The sequence below is a fragment of the Vombatus ursinus genome, unplaced genomic scaffold, assembly GCF_900497805.2.
Source record: "Vombatus ursinus unplaced genomic scaffold, bare-nosed wombat genome assembly UNPS02014811.1, whole genome shotgun sequence".
Lineage (NCBI taxonomy): Eukaryota > Metazoa > Chordata > Mammalia > Diprotodontia > Vombatidae > Vombatus > Vombatus ursinus.
The window spans coordinates 6631971-6652105 of record NW_020954589.1 but is presented as its reverse complement, the minus strand read 5'-3'; the positions used below and the strand labels follow the sequence as shown (position 1 = coordinate 6652105).

The following is a 20135-nucleotide window of genomic DNA, read 5'->3' as shown; positions in this document are numbered from 1 at the left end:
ATGGGACGCACAATGCAAGATATGATAGGAGATGGAGATAGGGAGATGAAGGGCTCTGGGGAAAAGAAAGGAAGAGAGGGAGTGAAGTAAGGATCATGCTGAAGTTTGTCTTGAAGGGTTTTTAACATTTTTTCTTTATTTTTGTCGTGGACCTCTTTGGCAGTATAGTGAAGCCTATGTACTATTCAGAGTAATATTTTTAAATGCATAAAATAAAATACATAAGATTATAGGGGAAATTATATATTAAAAGTTATCAATATATTAAAAAAATACACGGACTTCCTGAAATCTCCATGGACCTGAGAACCTCTGCTCTAAATGAACTTGCCCCCATCTTAAATCTGGGCTGGACTCATTTTGGCCCTCTCTCTCCTTCCTTGGGTGCTTCCAGTCGCGGCTGAGTGACACTGCTAGGACAGGGTCACTGAGACCACCAGCCAGGTACTGGGCGGGGCGGGGTGGTGGTGGTGGTGAACAGGTAGGGGGTTGAGAGGTGCATGCACTGGAGCAGAGAAGTACAGAAACCCAGAACCCAGAGACAGCTGCAGAGATGACGGTAGAGAGGGAGCGACACAAATGAACCAGACAAGTCAATGAAGAAGGGACAGGCTGGCGGACTGGGAGAGTCGGGATAGCGTAGTGAGAGGTGCGACGCTGGGACCAGGAGAGCTGTCTGTCTGTCTGTCTGTCTGGCCTCGCCCCCACCCCGCCCTCCCCTTTTGAGGACCCGCCCCTCACTCTCCCCTCCCCCTCCCGGCCACAGCTGCTTCCGGAGTCTGCTGTTCGGCTCCGGCCTCCAGCAGAGGTCCAAACCCCCAACTCGGGGACCCTGGAGGGCACGTTGCGCCTGCGGTCCGGAGTCTGGGCCGCTCCCTCTGCCTCCTTTGGGGGAGGGGTCTCGCTCGCTGGCACTGGACCCTCGGACACCCAACAGAACATCCGCTGACCTTGGCCGAAGTCCCGGCCCCGCTGCTGACCCAGGGATTGGCCTGGACAGATTATGGGGTTTTGAGACCTCCCAAATCCAAAGCGTGCGGGGGAAACTTGAATCCAGAGAAGAGTTTTTCAGGAGGGTGGACCACACCACCCGTTTTCTATTTGCAGACCTCCCCTCCAGCATAGAAGCAGATTGCAGGGTATACAGCTCTCCTACTCTATATACAGAGGAACCTGTGGATCTTGGAACACTTTGAGGGGCCTCATTTCCTGGGAGCACCATCGCCCATTTTCCAGTGCATCTTGGGCTGTGGCATTGGTGAGTTGAAACTTGGGGTGCCACTTTATAGGGCCCAGAATCCTAAACAGCAGGAAGACTTTTGTGGTAGTGCAAGGCTTTGCTATACCCCAAGGCATTCTTGGAATCTTTGTGGGGCATTAATGAATTTGGAGGCTCATAGTTTCCCCAGTCTCTATCCTGGAATCTCCAGTAACATTTTTGGGAGTGAAAAGTGCCCCCTCAGACCTTAAAAGGAGGGAACTGAACCTGATTGAAAGTTGGGAGTCCTTGCAGAACTACCAGGGACCAAACAGGAACCTTTCCTTGGAGCTGGAACAGAACCTGGCATCTGGGGAGCCCCTCCCGACCTCCTGCCTGACGGCCAGAGGAACACTGGAGGAGATCCAGAAGTCTAGGGGGTTCCCCTTGGCCATTACCAAAACTATGTTTCTTCGACGTCTTGGTGGCTGGCTGCCCCGTTCCTGGGGCCGCCAAAAAGATCCCCTGCCTGAGCCTGGCCCTGTAAGGGAGGATAGCTCGCCTGAGAACTCAGGGAGTGACTGGGACAGTGCTCCAGAGACTATGGGAGACAGGGGTCAGCCTAAGGCTGAGAACTCCAGGAGACAAGTGAATAGGGGGGGCCCCCCTGAATGGAGCAGGGACTCTGCCAACTATGGAGATACTGAGCGACTGGGGAACAGAAGGAACTCCCCCAAACTGAGCATGGATGTGCCCAGCTTTGAGGAGTCCAGGAAACTGGATGCTAGGGGAGTGATCCCCACAGTGGAAGGCAATGCCCCAAACTCAGAAGATCCTAAAGGACAAGGGACATTTCTTAAATGGAGAACAAACCCCTCCAACCCTGAGGCTCCTGTGGAGAAAGTAGGACATCACCAGAGGCTGCTGGGCTGGCTTCAGGGGGAAACAAATAGAGGGTTGGGGGCCCACCCACAGTTCTTAGGGGGCTCTGAGGAGTGGCTCCAGATCTCTACCAACCTGACCCTGCACTTGCTGGAACTGCTGGCTTCAGCTCTGCTGGGACTATGTTCCAAGCCCCTGCGCCTGGTCCTAGATGCCTTAGGTCTTCGGGGGCCTTTGGGGCTCTGGCTGCATGGGCTTCTCTCCTTCCTTGTTACCCTCCATGGACTTCACATGGCCCTCACCCTGCTCACTGCACACCCCTTCCACTTTGCCTGCCTCTTTGGCCTTCTGCAGGCCCTGGTACTGGCAGTCAGTCTCCGTGAGGGCACCCAGGTGTCAAGGGAGGAAGAGGAATACAAATGGGAGGGGGGAAAAGGAAGAGATAGAGAGGAGGAAGATGAGATTAAAGGAAGGGAGGGCCTGTGACCTTGGTGTTTGGGAATTGTCTCAGGGTTAAGGAACACCAGGACTTCAGGGAAGGGAGAGAGATCCTTAGGGTGGGGAAAGGGGCCCATAGAGACCCCTTCCCCCCTGCAACAGGGCTTGGGCACTCAAAGTAGGGGGAGTTACCCTCTAATTCACCAGCTATTTGTCACTTTTTCTTTAGTGTTATTCCTCCCCCAATTAAAAAAAATAAAAAGGAACTCCCTCTACCCCTTCTATTTCCCCTAGGGGATAAGGACTCTAGTAACCCTGGGTCCTGGGAGAGGGAGGGGAAAGCAGGGGGATCTATTGGATACTAGGATCTGAGCCATAAGTGGATAAAGGGGAGGGGTGTCAGGTATAAAGCTGATGGATCACAGAAGTGTGGGTTGAGGAGAGATGTGCTTGGAACTGGAGATCCAGTTAGACTCTCCAGGAAACCCAGCAAGAAGCCTTGGGATACGACAGCAGAGGCCTAGGGAGACACCCATGCCCATTTAGAGAGTTTGGAGGCTTAATCACTGAGCAATCACTGTTGTACTGATCTCCTAAATATACCACTACAAAAGGGAAGTTAACACTGCTTCCGGTCTTCTTCCTGTCGACAATGAAGCCAAAGTTGGGTGTCTGGGGACAGTGAATTATTTTCAGGGAAAAAAGGGTAGGGAAGGAGAGTGAAATTGGTGCCTGTAGACTAGCTTCAGGAAAAGACAAAGGTCAGAAAAATCATCTTTATTGTTCTTGAAGGCAGCAAGAAGTCTCCAGCTCCCTAGAGGGCACAGGTCAGTCACTGAACAACTCACAGGCCTCTGGAGGGAAGAGAGAGTAGGAATGAAGCAGAAGAGGGAGGAGAGAATGAAAGAAAAATGAAGGAAAAAGGAAAATTTGGAGGGATGTGGCTCCCTCCTTAAAAAAATTTTGAGGCCTGTGTTTTAGATACCACCTCCTATATCTACTGAGATCTCTGAAATGATCCCTTCTAGGAGGTTGAGGCCTACCTTGACCTGCACCTCTCCTCCCCCTCTTCCCCCCTGCCATGGCCACAGAATTCCCTTGGCCAAGATCCTTTTTCTAAATCCCATCTCTTTCCCTTTGAAGAATCCACCCCTCTTTGTTGATATCTCAGAGGTCTTCTCACCTATCTCCCTGGGGGTCTGCAGGAAGGCTTTTGAGTTCAAAGAAAAGGTCAGGGACTGAAATTCATTCACACATTCTTCAGGGGGTTGTGGGGATCGGTCTGGAGAGGAAAGGAAAGAATGATACTGATCCCCCCAACAAACACTCCCACCTCCTTGCTCCCAGATTCCATATCTCTGGGAATGACATCATAGACCTCCAGAGCACCACTCCCCTCTCGTGATGTCACCATGCTCTTTCCAGGTATGAGTGTGGGAGAGTGAGTAAAGCTTCTATCACCTTGTAGAATTTCTACCTCCTATTTTGCATGGACACTCACTGTAGAGGAGGAAGCGCTGGTAACCTTGTCCTGTCTCTCTCAGCATGATCCCATCTGGGCAAGAGCTGGAGAAGAGTTCAGTCTTCATATCAGGGCGGCCTGTTGTAGAGTAGGAGGTGGCAAAGATTGGAGTGGGAGTGGATAGGGGAAGAACTGGGTGGGAAGGGAGTTGGAGAACATAAAGGAAAGATATGGAGAATGGGTAACCAACCTTCAGTCTTGAGATCTGTGCTCCCTTCAGTCAGATGGTAAGTCCATTCTCGGGGTACACAGTGCCCATTTTTCCTGGGAAGTTTGGAGTAGGATGGAAGAATAAGTGACCCTTCCCTCCACACAAACAGATACCTTTCACCAATCCTTTCTTCCCTTCCATTTAATGCAACCCATTCAGCAAAGAGCTGGTTTTCTTTGTCTTAGAGAAGACAACTGGGCAGGCAGAAGGATTTTGTATCTGTTAATCAGGATACTACCTAGGGATGAACTAGAGACTAGAGTCAGCTAAACAAAAGAGGTCAAGATACTAGGTGGCTGACTAATCAGGGCCCATGATGGAATCCCAATTATCTAATGGGGAAAGGTCAGCTGCACTTAGCAGCTGAGAACGGCCCAATTAGAAACCTAACCTTAGTTCAGACTCTGACTTTGGGAATTTCTGGCTTGAAATAATAAATGGAGAGAAAGGTACCTGATGGGATACCTTTCCCCACAACTTACATTCTGATGGTCGCCCGTAGTTGGAGCTTTTGGGGAACATGGCTAGCAGCCATGTCAAAGAGAATGTTGTCCATTGGGACAAAGATTGCCAGTTCCTCCTGGGTAGAAGCTGCACCCGCAATGAAGTACCATTGACCCAGGTAGGGTCCAGGGAACTGGATGAGGAAGACAGGGGAAGGAGGGAATGGAATCAATCACAAACTCTCCCTTTGCAGATAATTTTAAGTTGGTATTACCCTTCCCTCAACCTGATCCCCCAGTGGCTCTGGAACTAGGGATGATCTTCCATTTCACTTGCCCCAGGTCACTCCTATCCCTCTTAAGGCTTTTTCATTTGTCAGGTCCTTTGGGCTTACTACTCTAATGGTCTCAGTACTCTTTTCTAGCTCCTTTTCTTGTCACCACTATCCCCATATCATCTTGTACCTCCAGATGTCCTCCAGGTTCCCCTCCTTAAGACCCTCAAAATCTCTTTTACAGACTACCAAAGCCCTGCTTAATTTCCTCCTGTTGTCTTTCCATTACCCTCCTCCCTGCCCCCATACCTCTTTTCCTTTTACTCCCAGAGGATTTAATTGATGAGGCTTACAACTCTGGCAAATGGAGTCATAAAGAATCCCGAAGAGGTAAAAGAAAGCTGCCAGAATTTGGTGGAACATCCTCAAAGACTATAGTGCAGGGGTGGCAGCTGCCTGAAACCACTCTCTTCTGGGAGTTTTGTCCACTGCAGCCTCTGGCCCCCTTTCCTCAACCCTTGACCCCCTGGATCTGCTAATGAGTAACTCTAGTCTTGTTTTCCAACTCAACTCTGGGTTGTTGACAGTGTTCTGGGCTTTCCTCCCCCTCCTCAAATTACACACCAGCAGCATAGCTGGGAGCTTAGACCTGGTCAGGGGATGGGAAGGGTGCAACCTTCTAACTGGAGGACTCCTCCCCTCCCCAATTCATTCATTCACTACCAGTAATTATTATATACCATATTCATAGCACCATGTCTGGTAAGATAGAGAATATAGACAAAAGCCCTGTCCTCAAAGAGCTTATTATCTAATTAAGGAGACAAACACTCCAGCAAAAGCACTACATTAAAAAGTAATTATTAAGTACCTTTTGTATACAGAACACTATGCTGGGCACAGAGAAAGATACATAATATTAGATTTCAGAGAAATCTAAAAAGTCACCTTGTCCAAACCCTGCATTTTAAACAAATAAGCAAACTGAGGTCCTGAAAGGGGGAGTGATTTATCTAAGGTCACACTGCTACTAAGCAGCAGAGTTGGCAATCAATCCAACTCTTCTGACTCCAAGTCCAGTACTCTTTAAAAATTTTTTTTAAAGTTTATTTATTTTTAGTTTTCAATATTTACTTCCATAAGATTTTGAGTTCCAAATTTTTTCCCTTTCCTCCCCTCCCCCCATCCCAAGACGGCATGCAATCTGATATGGGCTCTACATATATATTCAGATTAAACATTTTCACGTTAGTCATGTTGTAAAGACAAGTCCAGTACTCTTTCCATTAAACCAAATTACCTTCTGCTATCTATCCTCACTGAACTCACAATCTCATAGTCTATAAAACATACAAGTAACTATAGCACAAAGAACAAAAGTATATGATGCAAACAAAATGCACCTAACTGTAAAATAGTAGGGTCAGTTGGGGGATGAGAAGGAGCAGACAGAGAAGGCTACCACTACCTGAAGGAGATGTCACTTGAAGGTGGCCTTAGAGGATGAATAGGATCAGGAGGTGAGAAAGTTTGGGAAGCAAATAATTCCATTTTGCAGAAGCTTAAATGTACAAAAAGAAATGCATACAATGGTTAAACAACAGTGGGAAACTACGATTCAAGAGAAATTTTAGGACATTATAGTATAGCTAAACTTTTAAAATCTGAGTTGGAACCCTGCTCAACAAGGAACATATAATCCACTACCTCCCCTCCACCCCCCCAAGCAGGGGCCATATACCTATACCTTAAAAAGAATCCACTCTACATCATACCCTACTCCTGATCATCTGGTGTTTGCTTGAATAACTCCAGTGAGGGGAAACCCACCATCTAAAGAGGCAGCACCCCCTTCCACTTGGGGAGGGTTCCATTAGGAAGAAGCCCAGTATATCTGTCCATTGTTCCAAGTTATGCCAGCTGGGACCACAGAGAAATTGTATAATTACTTTAACAGATGACAACTCTTCAACCAGTTATGTATATATTTGTATATGTGTGTTCACGTATGTATATTAGGGACAGCTAAATGGCCCTGGAGTCAGGAAGACCCGAGTTCATATTTGGCCTCAGACACTTACTAGCTGTGTGACTGTGAGCAAGTCACTTAGCCCTGTTTGTCTCAGTTTCCTCATTTAACTGGAGAAGGAAAACAGCAAACTATTCCACCCCTATCTTTGCCAAGAAAACCTCAAACGAGGTCACCAAGAGTTGGACACAACTGAACAACAAATGTATATGTGTGGGTATATATGTTATAGGTAAAATTCCTCCAAGTCCTTCACCATCCTGGTTGTCCTCCCTTGGATGCCTCCCAGTTCCTCACTGTCTTTTCTAAAATGTGGTACCTTGAAGTGAACACAGTACTCCAGGTGTGATCTGACCAGGGCTGAGTATCACAAAACTACAACATATCTCTTTTCATGCAGCCTATTATAAATCTTATAGGGAGGAAAAATAGGGCTTCAGCTGAGATCTAATTGGTTGGATTTAAGTAGGTAATTCATGAAATTGCACTGGGTAAATCAATTTTTGTCTTTAGCACATCTGAAGGCCCGATGCAAAAAAAAAAATCATCTTGACAGCAAAAGCTATCTAAAAGCAGAATGGGCTGTTAAAAAGTACTAGTTCTCTCTCAACCAGGTCTTCAAAGCGGAGTCTTGAAGACCACTTAGTTGGAGATTTCATGGGGAGGAGCTTTTGTTGTGGTATGGGTTGGAATAAGGTTCCTTACAATTTTGAAACTGCGACCCTCCTAGCCCCAGGGGGACCTCCAAAGATCGTACCTAACCAGGCAGCACCACTCTCTCGACTTGTCACCTCTTTCTATGGACCAGACCTCCTCTGGTTCCCCCATTCCCGATCTATAGTTTCTCTGGCTGCCAGTTACACCATCCATTTCCCTTCCCCTACTAGCTTAACCAAGAGTAACAAAATGGCAGCAATCTCCACCCTCACAAAATATGGTGCCCTCTTTTCCTCTCCCCCGCCCCCTCAATTTAAAGCAGATAGTCCCTCAGCAGAGATATCAACGAGTGGCTTTATTACCCTCGTGACACTTAGGAATGAAAAAAAACCAAACCCGCCCACGCCTTAATTCCACCCTGGAAAAACTTCGCGTTGCCCAAAAGAAATATGGCCGCTGCTCGTGCCCCTGAATCAACATGGTGGGTAGGCCCAACCTTCACCGCCCCTAACCGCCTTGTTGGAAGGTTACCTAAGAAGGCATGGGAATGGGTTTATTTTAGGTATCTAAAATATTGCCGTCCGATGGAGGGTGCCAACCACGAATTTCCTCACGTATGACAGGGGCAAACCGAATGCCAAAGGCATACTAGAGCACAGGTCTTTCGTGAGGTGGGCGGAAAGCCCCAGTTCAAAAAGCACTTTCAGGCATTTATTGTAGTCATCCGCTACGCGACCTCCCCACCCTCCTCGCGCGGTGGCGCAGGCGCGCATTGTAGGCTGGTGAATCCAATCAGTGGGGCGGGTCCTCAAGCATGTGCGCAGGCGCAGTGTGGTTTGCGCAAGCGCAGTAAGGTCCCCCGGGAGGCGGCGACGGTGGCTCCTCTGGGTGCTCGGCTCCCTCCCACCTAGGCCGGGCCCCGACTCGTTTCCTCTTAGGGGCTCCCCGGTACTCGGGGCCGCCCCTTTCCTCGTCGTACCCCACAGAAGGAAATCTTGGGGATCGGGGGAACCGGAAGTGCCGTCTCGCGACCCCCCCGTTTCTATCGGGGAACAGGAAGTGTCCGTAGGCGGAAGCTTGGGGGCAGGACCGGAAGTGGCGTTGCCGCCGGGAGGCAGGGGGCGGAGCCGCGGGGCAGGTGTGTGTATGTGTGTTGTGTGTGTACCAGCTAGTGTGTGTGTGTGTGTGTGTGTGTGTGTACGTATATGTATGTATGTGTGTTTGTGTTTGTGCGTAGTTCTCATTTTGCCATCGAGGGGAGGGGGTGACATCCAGCTAGACCGGGGCCTCCCTTTTCTGTCCGTCATTGTCCCGATTTCCTGATCTGTCGCGACCGAAGCAGGCTCGAGGGCTCCCTATCGCGGTGGGCGTGGCATGGTGCTAGTGCGTGGCGCATGCCTCACAGGTCCTTTCTCATCTTCTTTATAGAAGGGGCTTATCCCAACCTTATTCAGGCCTTTACCCTAAACCCCTCCCCCTGCCCCCCCATTCTCTTTCTCATTCGTGTCAACCTTTGGGTCATGATTCCTGGCCTGACAGATGCTGCCGTGATGTTATTATAGGTGTTATTATATTATGATATGTTGTGTTATTGTGTTATTATATTATTATAGGTGTTATTTCAGATCCTCTCCCCTGCTCCTGTTTTTTCTCTCCCCTGCTCCTGTTTTTTCTCTCCCCCTCACCCAGGGTTGGAAGTAGGATGTGTGTGTGCTTGGAGTTGGGGTGGGAATTGGATTCCTTGGGGAGCTATGGTAGAGTTTGGATCAGCACTTGGGATGTAGGAACTTAGCTAGGCCCTGTGATAATGACTTAGTCTTCCTCTCTCCTTTCTCCAGTGTGTTGGTCATGGAACCCAGTGACAGTAGCAGCAGTGCTATGGAGGAACCAGCCAGCTTGGAGGTACTGGTGAAGACCTTGGATTCCCAGACTCGAACCTTCACTGTGGGGGCTGAGGTGAGAGCTGAGGGTTCAGAGGTTTTGGGAGATTTTGTAAAAGGCTTTCCCTTAACCACCTTTTCATCCTGAGGCAAGAACCCCCAGATTCTCTGTCTTCTATTTACGTATATTATTCATATTGAACGTCAGTTAGTGGGTTTTAGAACTGGAAAGTAGTTTAGAGATCATCTAGTTCTCTTCATTTTGTAGATAAAGACATAACTCATGAAAGTGTTCTGATTATTGTTTGGGTCATAGGGAGATAGAATTCCTAAGAGCATGGTCTCTCTGCCTCTGTTGTATGTATAAGTATACTCTTAGGAGAATCCTAGAGGCAAAAAGAGTTTGTATTTCTTGTCCTTGAAGAGCCTCCAGCTGTAAAGAGAAAGGAGAGCGACCTGTGGAGGGGAGGGGGGGGTTGGGGGCAGGGTACACTGGCAGAAACTGCAAGTAGACTTGAGAAAGTATGAGGATAATTAGGGATGTTTTTTCCTTTAACGTCGCTGGCTCATCATAGTTTGGCTTTCTAAGGCAAGGCCAACAAAACTGCAAATCTTCCGAGTCCCACCACGCTGGAAAGGCTTTGATTATGGATCCAGCAGTGTACTAAAAACTTGTCATTTGAGAAATACCGTACTCAAAAGAGGTTGATCATCACAGGATTGGCCTGCAGACAATAAATTTTTTTGTTACAATAGTTTATTAAATTGTTAAGTATTAGAATACTTGTGATCTATGTCAGTAGGGAAAGTACAATATGGGTGAAATTGAAGAGCCTAGAAATAGGGTTGTTTGGTGATATTCCCAAATTTTGAAATCTCATGGAGAAAAACCATTGATCACTCCAAAACATTTCCTGGTATCTGGAACTGGGACAAATTACTGGTTTGGGATACACCATAAGTCTGGTCTAGTCAATCAGTATTGTGGAAATAATAGTACACTTGTAGGTAGGAAAGATGTGGGTTTGATTCCTGGCTCTGATACTAGCTAAATGATCTTGGGTGAAATCACTAACCATCTCTAAACCTAGATTTCCTTATGGGTGAAATAGAGATGATAGATTTGTAATACCTATCTTACTGTGTTGATTGCTTTGGCAAAACCTGTAAAATGCTACATAAATTTTTTTACTATTGTTAACTTCTTGTATAGACAGCAATGGTAAGAATTTTATTTATATGTATGTATGTATTACACGTACATATATACATGTTTATGCATGCACGTATAGATAGATATACAAAAAGCCCATTTCTTTGGGTATGCATGAGTCACTAATCTAGTTTGATAAACTAAACACAGTCTGGGAACCTGTGCCTGATTACAGTTCCTTTTCCCCCACAAATGTTCCCATATTTAGTCATACCTATACCAAGGACATTCCTACCTGTAATTTCAGATATAGAACCAAAGAGAAGGGAGAAAACGTAGAGCTTGATGGAATCTGTTCTTATATTCTAATTCTCTCCTGGACCTGCCATTTAATTTCCATTTAAAACCTTTGCTGTGATTTCACATCATATTGCTTTTCTTCTCAGTGGGTAGGGGAGGGACTAGGAGGGAGGAAGGGAGAGAATTTGGAATTCAAAATTTAAAAAGAAAAGAATGTTAAAAAATAAATAGTAAATTACAATTTTTAAAATTGGTGTTTTCTATCAAGTATTTCTTAGCACAGAACTTTTCAGGCAGTGGATGCTTCATAAATGTAATAAAATGGACAGGGACTTTTATAACTGTTAAATGACTCACCTTCCACCCCCACTGATTTCCTGATGTTCTGCATTAGATATTTTCTGACCTTTCTTCCTGTTCCTTTTTGTCTCTGCAGATGACAGTGAAGGAATTTAAGGAGCATATTGCTGCCTCAGTCAGCATCCCTTCTGAGAAACAGAGACTCATATATCAGGGCCGAGTTCTGCAGGATGAGAAGAAGCTACAGGAATACAGTGAGGGGCTGGATGGGGCTTTAGGAGAAAGGTTATGTGCTGGGTAAGGAGGAGGGTTGAGGTACTTAGCTGACTCTTCCCTTACTCCTCTCTTCCCTTTTTTTCTTTACTACAGATGTTGGGGGAAAGGTGATCCACCTAGTGGAGCGGGCCCCTCCACAGACCCAGCCTCCATCTTCTGGGGTTGCCTTGGGGGCAGGATCTCCCTCAGCTACCCATGGTGGGGGGCCCCCATCTGGTCCTCGAGGTCCTGGTGCACCTGTCCACGACAGGAATGCTAACAGTTATGTCATGGTTGGGACCTTCAATCTCCCTGTAAGCTGAAGGGCAAAGCTGTGACTTTGATGAGGGGCAGGAGGGGGGTGGTTGATGGAAGTGGCTCGGTGGGAAAAATTGGAAGGCCAGATACTTAGGTCTTTGGGTTGGCAGGTGGGGATCTGGAGGGCCTGATAACCTATCTCTTTCTTGGGTAGTGAGGCTGGAGGGAGAGAGTTGGGGGTGGGGGCATGGATACCTGAGTTCTCCTAGAGCTCAGTTGTCACAGCATCCTCTCTTCCCCTTCCCTGCCCCTTCCCTCCCCTCCCCCCTCCCCCCAGAGCGACGGCTCTGCTGTGGATGTTCATATAAACATGGAACAGGCGCCAATCCAGGTATCCAGGGGCTGGGAACATTAGGGCAGGGTATTTGGGAGGGAATGAATTTGAGATGGGGATTTGTACACAATGTGCAGTGTGTACATGGAATTATCTACTCAGTGCAGAGATTACATCTATTATGTGTCCTGGCTACCACGTTTTAGGAAAGACATTGATAAGCTGAAGAGCATCTGGAGGAGGGCAACTAGAATGGTGAAGGGCCTCAACATCATGTCATATGAGAACTGGTTGAAGGAATTGAGGATGTCTAGCCTAGAGAAGGGAAGACATAGGGAGGATGTGATGGTTGTCTTCAAGTACTTGAAGGGTTGTCATGTAGAAGAGGGATGAGCCTTTTTCTGCTTAGCCCCAGAGGGCAGAACTAGAAGCCATGGATTGAAGTTGCAGAGAGGCAGATTTAGACATGCTATAAAGAAAAACTAACCAGCAGCTAGATTCTAATCCAAATGTGTAATGGGCTGCCTCAGAAGGCAGTGAGTTCCCTCTCACTGCAGGTCTTTGAGGAAAGGCTGGATGACCAGTTGATGGGTATGTTGTAGAGTGAATTCTTTTTCAGGTATGGGTTGAACTATCCGGCCTCTGAGGTTCCTTCCAACTGCAGATTCTGTGAGAAAGCAGAGGCCTGGTTTGGGTAGGATTATGGGGCTAATGTTTTCACCTGTGTTTTGACCATTTGCTTTTTCTGTGCTTGATTTTTTATTTCCAGAGTGAGCCTCGTGTTCGACTGGTTATGGCCCAGCACATGCTGAGAGATATACAGGCTGTGCTATCCCGTTTGGAGGTAGATGGGGAAAGGTTGATGCAAATTTATTCTTGGGCTGTTCCTCCTCAGAATTTGTCTGGGGGTGTGGCCATATTAAGTTTCTGTGTCTCTATCATTGCTTCCACTTCAGTTTTCTCTATTTCCTTCTGAGATTTTTGGGGGAAGGACAGGGACTTGGAGAAGTCTTATATTCTATCTGGATCATGTCCCTGAGTCCAGGAAGCTATTTCCTGGTTCCTTTCACACAAAGAAGAACCTTTACTGTTTTTAAAGCCTTTTCCCTTCCAAGTGGAAAAATGTCCCATGGTTTTTTTTAAGGTCCCTCATTCCAGTGCTTTAAAAATAGTGCTTACTGGAAGATTTTTAATTTGGTCTCATCTGAGTTGCTCCTGTGACAGCATCAGCCAGTTAATTATCTTGGGCTCTGTCCTCCTTGGAGTTGAGAAGTAGTTCTCTGTCTCCTTTCTTACTTTCTGCTGATGATATGTTCAGAGAACTTAAATATTGAAATTCAGTGTTTTGTATTTCAAATTGTATAACCTTTTACTTTTGACTCAATCTCCCCTCAGTAACCTTCTTCCCTCTTAACCTTTAGGGCCGAGCCAATGGAGGGCAGCTTCAGCAGCAGCAGGCACCACCACCTTCTGCTCCAGAGTCATCGTCCTTAAGCTCAGAGACTCCTGAACCAGCAGAGGGTGAAGCTTCCTCTCGAGAGCCTATGGAAGCGGGAGACCCAGAGGAAAGCACCCAGCCCCGGAGCCCTGAGCCCTCTCCTCCTGGCCCAGCCCCAGCTCCCAAGTGAGTGATTCTCAGTGGCAGGGGAAGTAAGGTTAGAGGATGAGGAGGGAGGTGAGTGAGATGGAGCAAGGCATTGTTGGGAAGGAGAGATTGGCTAGAGGCTGCACTTTACCTGTTGAAGGAAAAGTGAAGTAGATGAAGATTCTTAGGTAGGATAGGTAAATAAAGAGGTATGTAAATATGAACCTAAGAAGTAGGGTTATAATTAACTCAGTGAAAGTGCTGGCTCCTTCTATTCCTGTAAAGTCTTACCTTCCCCCAGTTTTTGGCTAGGAAGGAAAATTCTGTTTCTGGTTCTTCTGATAGAAAAACTTAGGAGCAGTAACATGCTCTTGGCTCCAAGGAATAGGTCAGGGAGAGAGAGGGTGTGCACACTGGGGCCTAGGAGATCTCTGAAGTCCTTAATGAAGGCCCTGCCATCATCTCCTGTAGCCATCCATCCCCTTCGGAGTATGTCGAAGTGCTTCAGGAGCTACAACGGGTAGAGAGCCGACTCCAACCCTTTCTACAGCGATACCATGAAATACTGGGATCTGCTGCCACCACTGACTACAACAATAATGTGAGCATTTTCTTATGTCCCTTTTCTTATCCCTTGATTTAAAGGTAGAACTGGTTTTGAAATCTACCAGCCTACCCAGGGTGGATATCACATTGTTCATTTAATGTTTCCCCTTCATAGCAGTATAGAATTAGAATGGTCCAAACAAACCTTCTCTGTATGCCATTGGAATAGTCCAAATAATCATCCTGAACATACATACAGTACTCTGAACATTTTTTTACTCTGTTCTCCATCCCTGTTTCCCTGCCCCAGTAGCTGGTGTAGGTATACTCTTCTTTAAGCAAACTCTTACGTGAAATTTGAATATGAGAACATGGCTTTGAAAAACTGACTGATGATTTTAAAAGGAATCACCATAAAGATTCCTTCCAATAGCTAGCTCCCTTTACTGCAATTAAATTTGCAGAAATTTAGTTGATACAGAATTATATCTGAACAAAGCTTTTCAATAAAAGTAGAGATACATTCTTGCTTTTCTCTTTTTCCCTTCCTATTACATGGAATTGCTGTTTTTGTGGCTCTTTATTTCTTATTTATAAAAAACGTTTTGTTAGAAATTCAATATTAAACATCAATGCTAACAACTATACTTGTTTAATAATTAGCTACATTTTAATTAATTTTGATGCTTAATGTATCATAACATTTTCTCAGTTTTTTTCCTTTAAGTCACTATGTCCACTTATTCTTAGATATTTTTCTTCATATGATTGTAATTAGTGTGTATTCCATTCTTCCGGTTATGTTTTTTCATTTTTTGCAATAATGCAATATGGTAATGTTAACTAAATAATGCAATAATTTTACATTATTTTATAAAAGTATTTCCAGATTTCTTTGTATTCCTAATGCTTATCGATTGTAATTGCTTTATAATGTTCTGTGATACTAATGTGCATATAAGATTTTTAGGTCACTTCAATGTTTAGAAATTACTGCATGTGTAATGCTGCTGTGAAAAAATCTATAAATAGACAACTTTTTTTTTTTTTTAATAACTATCAGGCATATTCCCAACAATGAAATTACGGGGTCAAAGGGTATGATTGGCTCTTTTTCTACAGAAGGTGATACCATTTCAAGGAGAGGTGGTAGTTCCAACCAGTTCTTCTCCCCTTACTTTTTCTTTTCTTCTCTCCCTGTTTCTGGGTGTGGGGCAATGGTTTCAGACCGAGGGGCGTGAAGAGGATCAGCGAGTGATCAATTTGGTTGGAGAGAGCTTGCGATTGCTGGGTAACACCTTTGTGGCATTGTCTGACCTACGCTGCAACTTGGCATGTGCCCCTCCTCGACACCTGCATGTTGTCCGGCCGATGTCTCATTACACAGCTCCCATGGTGCTGCAGCAGGCTGCTATCCCCATTCAGGTCAGTGCAGGAAGAGTCTAGGGTGAAGGGTTGATGTGGTATACACTAAGGAGTGATCTGTGGGGTTCTGTGGTATGGGAGTGAGTAGTGTTTATTGGAGAGTCAGTGCTGAGTGAGTCAGAGGAGGGTGGTGAGATGGAGCAAAGGCTCTCAGCAGAGGAATGAGCAGTGAACACTGGCATGGAACAAGAGATGTGAGAGCCAGATAACTGGTAAAAAGCAAGAGAAGAACATGGATGAGGAGTTATGTTTGTGGCTCCAAGTTGTCTTGTTTTTCTCTCTGTTCGTCTTTCCCAACTAGATCAATGTGGGGACAACTGTGACCATGACTGGGAACGGGACCAGGCCACCCCCAACCCCTAGCTCAGAGGCACCGCCCTCTGCTCCTGGGCAGACTTCCCCTCCAGCGCCTTCTCCTACTACAGGGGAGCCTGCAGCTGAGGGGGCTCCTCCCCCAGGCCCAGCCCCACCCCCTGGACCTGGCCATCCCAGAGTTATCAGGATTTCCCACCAGAGTGTAGAACCTGTCGTCATGATGCACATGAACATCCAGGGTGAGCTGGGAGAATCTGTGATTTGGCAAGAGGACAAAGTAGATCAGAGTCAGGGTTATTTGTAGCAGCAGGAGGAGGGAATGAGTTAGGTTTAACAGTGGAAGAGAGGAGCATGGCTGTAGTGCTGTAGGAAGATCCCTGAGTTAGGAGCCAGGAATCATTGATTTTGGCTGGTCCTGGCTCTACCATGAACTTTTCTACTATGAACTTTGGGATCTTTTCACCTCTTGGTAAACATGTGACATGTTCTTATGCAGGGGGTTGAACATCTAAGGTCTTTTTAGTCTGAAGATTGGTGGTATAGGGTTTTCTTTACCAAAGTTTACTATAGAGTTAGGGAGAGGGCTGAGAGTATCTTAGCATAGGAGAGACAATGCAAAATTTGTCTGATTAGAGCTAGAGACCAAGAAAGGGAGGACATAAAGACCTTTGGAGGAGAGATAGTAAGTTCCTTACCCTGTCTCTGTGTTTGATTTAATGTTTCCTTTTTTTTTTTCCTTCCAGATTCTAGTTCACAGACAGGTAGTGTTCCCAGTGCCCCAACTGGTCCTTCAGGCCCTCCTGGTCATGGCCAGGCCTTGGGTAAGAATGAGGGAATTTCTGGGAGGGGGAAGGAGGAAATAGGATTAGAATTAGAAGACTAAAGGAATATGGGCATCAGTATTCAATTTGTCTCCTTCCTTTCTAGGCTCCACTCATATTCAGCTACCTTCCCTGCCTCCTGAGTTCATGCAAGCTGTTGCTCACCAAATCACTCAGCAGGCCATGGCAGCAGCTGCTGCCTCTGCAGCTACAGGTAACCAGTCTCACTGGAGGGGAGAAGGTCTAGGAAAGAAGGTAGTGGGTAATCAGTTACTAGGTTTGGGTCATTTCAGGAGGGTGGGAATTGGGAGGAATAGGACCTCAGCTTTTTGGTTTTCTCCCATATGTACCCTCAGGACAGCAAGTTCCAGGCTTTCCATCAGCTCCTACAAGAGTGGTGATTGCTCGGCCTACCCCTCCCCAGGCTCGACCCCCCCACCCTGGTGGGCCACCTGCCCCTGGAGTTGTGGTGAGTGAGGTAGAAGGGAAATGGGTAGAGATGGGTACTGAAATACAATGGAGTTTTTTTTTAGGTTGCTATTATAACATTTCTTATGCTATGGGTTAATAGAAATAGCAAAGAACCGAAGAATTAAGATGCAAGCTATGTAAAATCCCAACTAAAACCCAAATGTGTCTAATGTATTCATTCAGTAGCTGACTAAAAACCCAAGAAAGACAACACTCTGGATATAATGAAGTACTGCAAAACAACTGGCAGTTTTCAGTTATCAAAACTGTGGGTTTGGCATTTTATTTTATATCCTTTTCTCAATCAGGAAAAAACTTTTTGAATGTTATATAACATACATATAAAGCAAGATAGGAAAATACATTATAAACTTGTAACAGTGGCTGTAAATACATTATCTTACATGTTTCTCATAGGCAGTAGGTTGCTTATGGTACATACATAGCATGAAACTACTATGATAATAAAGAATAGACAAAATACATGTCAGCTGTATGGTAGCATACGAGTGCCACTCTCATCTACCCACTCAAAAAATTACAAAATACTGTCAGAAAAAAAAGTCTTAAAACTACGTATTTTAATAAGAAGTAAATTCAGTAGAGAATGATAATACTGAGAACCGAGGCATTCAGAGATTTGTAAAGTCAGCTTTTTTTTTTTTTAAGTCAGTCCAAAATTTTGTCAACTAAGAGTGGAGTTTTGAGGAGAGGTTATTGGAGCAAGATAGAGGAATCTTGGGTGTATAGGTGGATAGGACCCAAATCTTTCCCCTTTTCTTCTTTCAGGGTCCAGGGTTGGGGCCAAATGCATCTCTGGCTCAGATGGTGAGCGGACTGGTAGGACAGCTTCTCATGCAGCCTGTGCTTGTGGGTAAGATCTTTTCCACTCTACTTCTTGACCCCTCAAAAAAGAGAGCAAAAATTCTTATTCCTTCTCTCCCTGTTATCTCTTGCTTCTTCCTAAACCGTCCTACTTATTTTTCTCAGTCCAACTTAAGATGTGAAAGTCTAGGGGGCAAAAAAGCTAGAACTTTTTTTTTTTTGATTTATTCTAAAAATCACAATTTTTTTAAAAAAAGATTGAATGTTTTTCTTTTGTCCCTATTTCTTTCTATGGCAAAAGATAAGCTTATGGAAAAAATCATACATATTTTTATGTATCTGAATGAATTATGAGTTATATTCTTTAAAAGACATTCCTCTGACTTCAAAGTTATAGCAGTTTTTTTTTTTTTAATTTTGCTGGGACGAATTAGCCAGTCCTTTCCATTTACAGATGAGGAACTGAGGCCCAGAGAGAAATTGTTTGTCCAAGGTCAAGACTAGAACACTGTTCTCTGGCATCCTAGTCCTGTTCTCTTTCTACCATACCATTTGTCTTTCATCTCCAGTCTCAGCCCCCTCCCTAACATTGCCCCATATCCAAATTCCCAGCGGACTTCTCCATTTCCCTTTTTGACTTCTCCAAGTTGTCTTTCTTTTTACCTTTTGTCGTCATCTTATGTCTTTACAACTTTCCCCTTCCTCTGCCTTCTGTAGCTCCCTGGGCCCCTTTCTGGTGGGTTGGTAGTGCCTTGTCTTCTCCATACTGATGGTCTCTCTCCACTTCCTCCCTTCTTCCTTAATAGCTCAGGGGGCCTCAGGCCTGGCTCCACCCTCTGCCCCAGCTACAGCCTCTGCAAGTGCTGGTACCACCAACACAGCCACCACTGCCGGACCGGCCCCAGGAGGACCTGCTCAGGCTCCACCACCACCTCCTCCCACTGAGCTTCAGTTCTCTCAGCTTCTGGGAAATCTGTTGGGGCCTGGAGGGCCAGGAGTTGGAGGGGCCAGTGTAGGCTCTCCCACCATCACTGTGGCCATGCCAGGTGTCCCTGCCTTTCTCCAGGGCATGACAGATTTTCTTCAGGTGAGTGATGAAGTTGCTGATAGGCCTATCTCACAGTCACTATCCCTGCCACTGGAAGTGTGAGCACTGTGACCTCTCCCATGAGGCATTCAGGGAGTGAGGGAAGGTATCTAATTCTTAATTCTTCCTGTTAGTACACCAGTTAATCAGCAAATACTTATTGAGTACTTACTATAAACCTAGCATTTTGTGGGGATGGGGAGAGTACAAGATATACTTTGGATTTTTACCTGTAGGGCCTTAATAAAACTTGTTCTGTAGTCCAGGATTTAACTTCGTTCATTCCCTTCCTTTGTACCATTGGCACAACCTCTCCAGTCTGTTGCATCATCTTCACCCCTGTCTCAGAGGTGGGGTCTCAAGATACATTCTTTAACTTGTTTTCTTCTTTCTAGTTCACGATTTATTTTGTTTTCACTTGCTGCCACTGATTTCCTGTGTTTTTTTATAGGCAACCCAGACTGCTCCACCACCACCCCCTCCACCTCCACCACCTCCTCCTGCTCCAGAACAGGCACCCCCACCACCTGGGTCCCCTCCAGCAGGGCTGGGGGCACGAGGCCAAGGGGGAGTGGGACCTGAGAGCCTGCCTCCTGAGTTCTTCACTTCAGTGGTACAGGGTGTGCTGAGTTCCCTGCTAGGCTCTCTTGGAGCAAGGGCAGGTAGCAGTGAGAGCATTGCAGCCTTTATCCAGCGTCTTAGTGGCTCCAGCAACATTTTTGAACCTGGGGCAGATGGAGCCCTTGGTGAGTGGGGTGAGGGAGCTCGGGGAAACCTTGAGGGAGAAGAAACTTAAGGATGGGATTGGGTCTCTTTGATAGGGAGCTGGGTGTCATCTTCAGGGGGAAACCTTTGGTGGAAGGAGTTATTGGTCTGGCTCAGTGTGGTGGGTAGGAAGGAAGACCCCAAAATGACCAAAAGAACT

General features: G+C 46.0%; 3 protein-coding genes across 8 annotated transcripts in view; 2 read left to right on the top strand and 1 right to left on the bottom strand.

Moving 5' to 3' along the window:
* Window positions 1-814: 814 nt before the first annotated feature.
* Window positions 815-3141, top strand: CUNH6orf47 (chromosome unknown C6orf47 homolog). The gene has a single exon (XM_027876696.1). The coding sequence runs from the start codon at window positions 1664-1666 to the stop codon at window positions 2564-2566; it is 903 nt and encodes a 300-aa protein (XP_027732497.1). The 5' UTR covers window positions 815-1663; the 3' UTR covers window positions 2567-3141.
* A 139-nt stretch (window positions 3142-3280) lies between these two features.
* On the bottom strand, window positions 3281-5977 carry APOM (apolipoprotein M). 2 transcript variants are annotated; one of them, XM_027876697.1, is made up of 6 exons: window positions 5279-5977; window positions 4734-4888; window positions 4231-4304; window positions 4020-4118; window positions 3702-3800; window positions 3281-3372 (listed from the first exon to the last, which is right to left on the bottom strand). In XM_027876697.1, the coding sequence occupies exons 1-6, from the start codon at window positions 5390-5392 to the stop codon at window positions 3347-3349; spliced, it is 567 nt and encodes a 188-aa protein (XP_027732498.1). In that variant the 5' UTR covers window positions 5393-5977; the 3' UTR covers window positions 3281-3346. The 2 variants fall into 2 exon arrangements, with proteins under 2 accessions (XP_027732498.1, XP_027732499.1); XM_027876698.1 differs by having other exon boundaries at window positions 5323-5934.
* Window positions 5978-8607: 2630 nt separating this feature from the next.
* The window catches only part of BAG6 (BCL2 associated athanogene 6), a 14861-nt gene continuing 3333 nt past the window's right edge, over window positions 8608-20135 (top strand). For 2 of the 5 annotated variants that reach the window (XM_027876362.1, XM_027876360.1), the window contains exons 1-16: window positions 8812-9060; window positions 9494-9611; window positions 11425-11542; window positions 11658-11857; window positions 12139-12192; window positions 12905-12979; window positions 13557-13759; window positions 14192-14321; window positions 15494-15691; window positions 15993-16245; window positions 16750-16827; window positions 16934-17041; window positions 17184-17296; window positions 18088-18172; window positions 18930-19210; window positions 19662-19956. In XM_027876362.1, coding sequence (XP_027732163.1) covers window positions 9050-9060; window positions 9494-9611; window positions 11425-11542; window positions 11658-11857; window positions 12139-12192; window positions 12905-12979; window positions 13557-13759; window positions 14192-14321; window positions 15494-15691; window positions 15993-16245; window positions 16750-16827; window positions 16934-17041; window positions 17184-17296; window positions 18088-18172; window positions 18930-19210; window positions 19662-19956 — 2320 coding nt within the window. In that variant the 5' untranslated portion in view covers window positions 8812-9049. The other 3 variants (XM_027876365.1, XM_027876361.1, XM_027876363.1) reach the window with 2 other exon arrangements.

Excerpts from the sequence above, each read along its gene's own strand:
- CUNH6orf47 (XM_027876696.1), top strand. The coding sequence starts at position 1,664 with ATGTTTCTTCGACGTCTTGGTGGCTGGCTGCCCCGTTCCTGGGGCCGC.
- APOM (XM_027876697.1), bottom strand. The coding sequence starts at position 5,392 with ATGTTCCACCAAATTCTGGCAGCTTTCTTTTACCTCTTCGGGATTCTT. Across the intron at positions 4,305-4,733 it reads CTACGGGCGACCATCAGAAT|GAAAAATGGGCACTGTGTAC; the intron begins GTAAGTTGTGGG and ends CAAACTTCCCAG. Across the intron at positions 3,373-3,701 it reads GCAGACCCCCAGGGAGATAG|AGGCCTGTGAGTTGTTCAGT; the intron begins GTGAGAAGACCT and ends TCTTCCCTCCAG.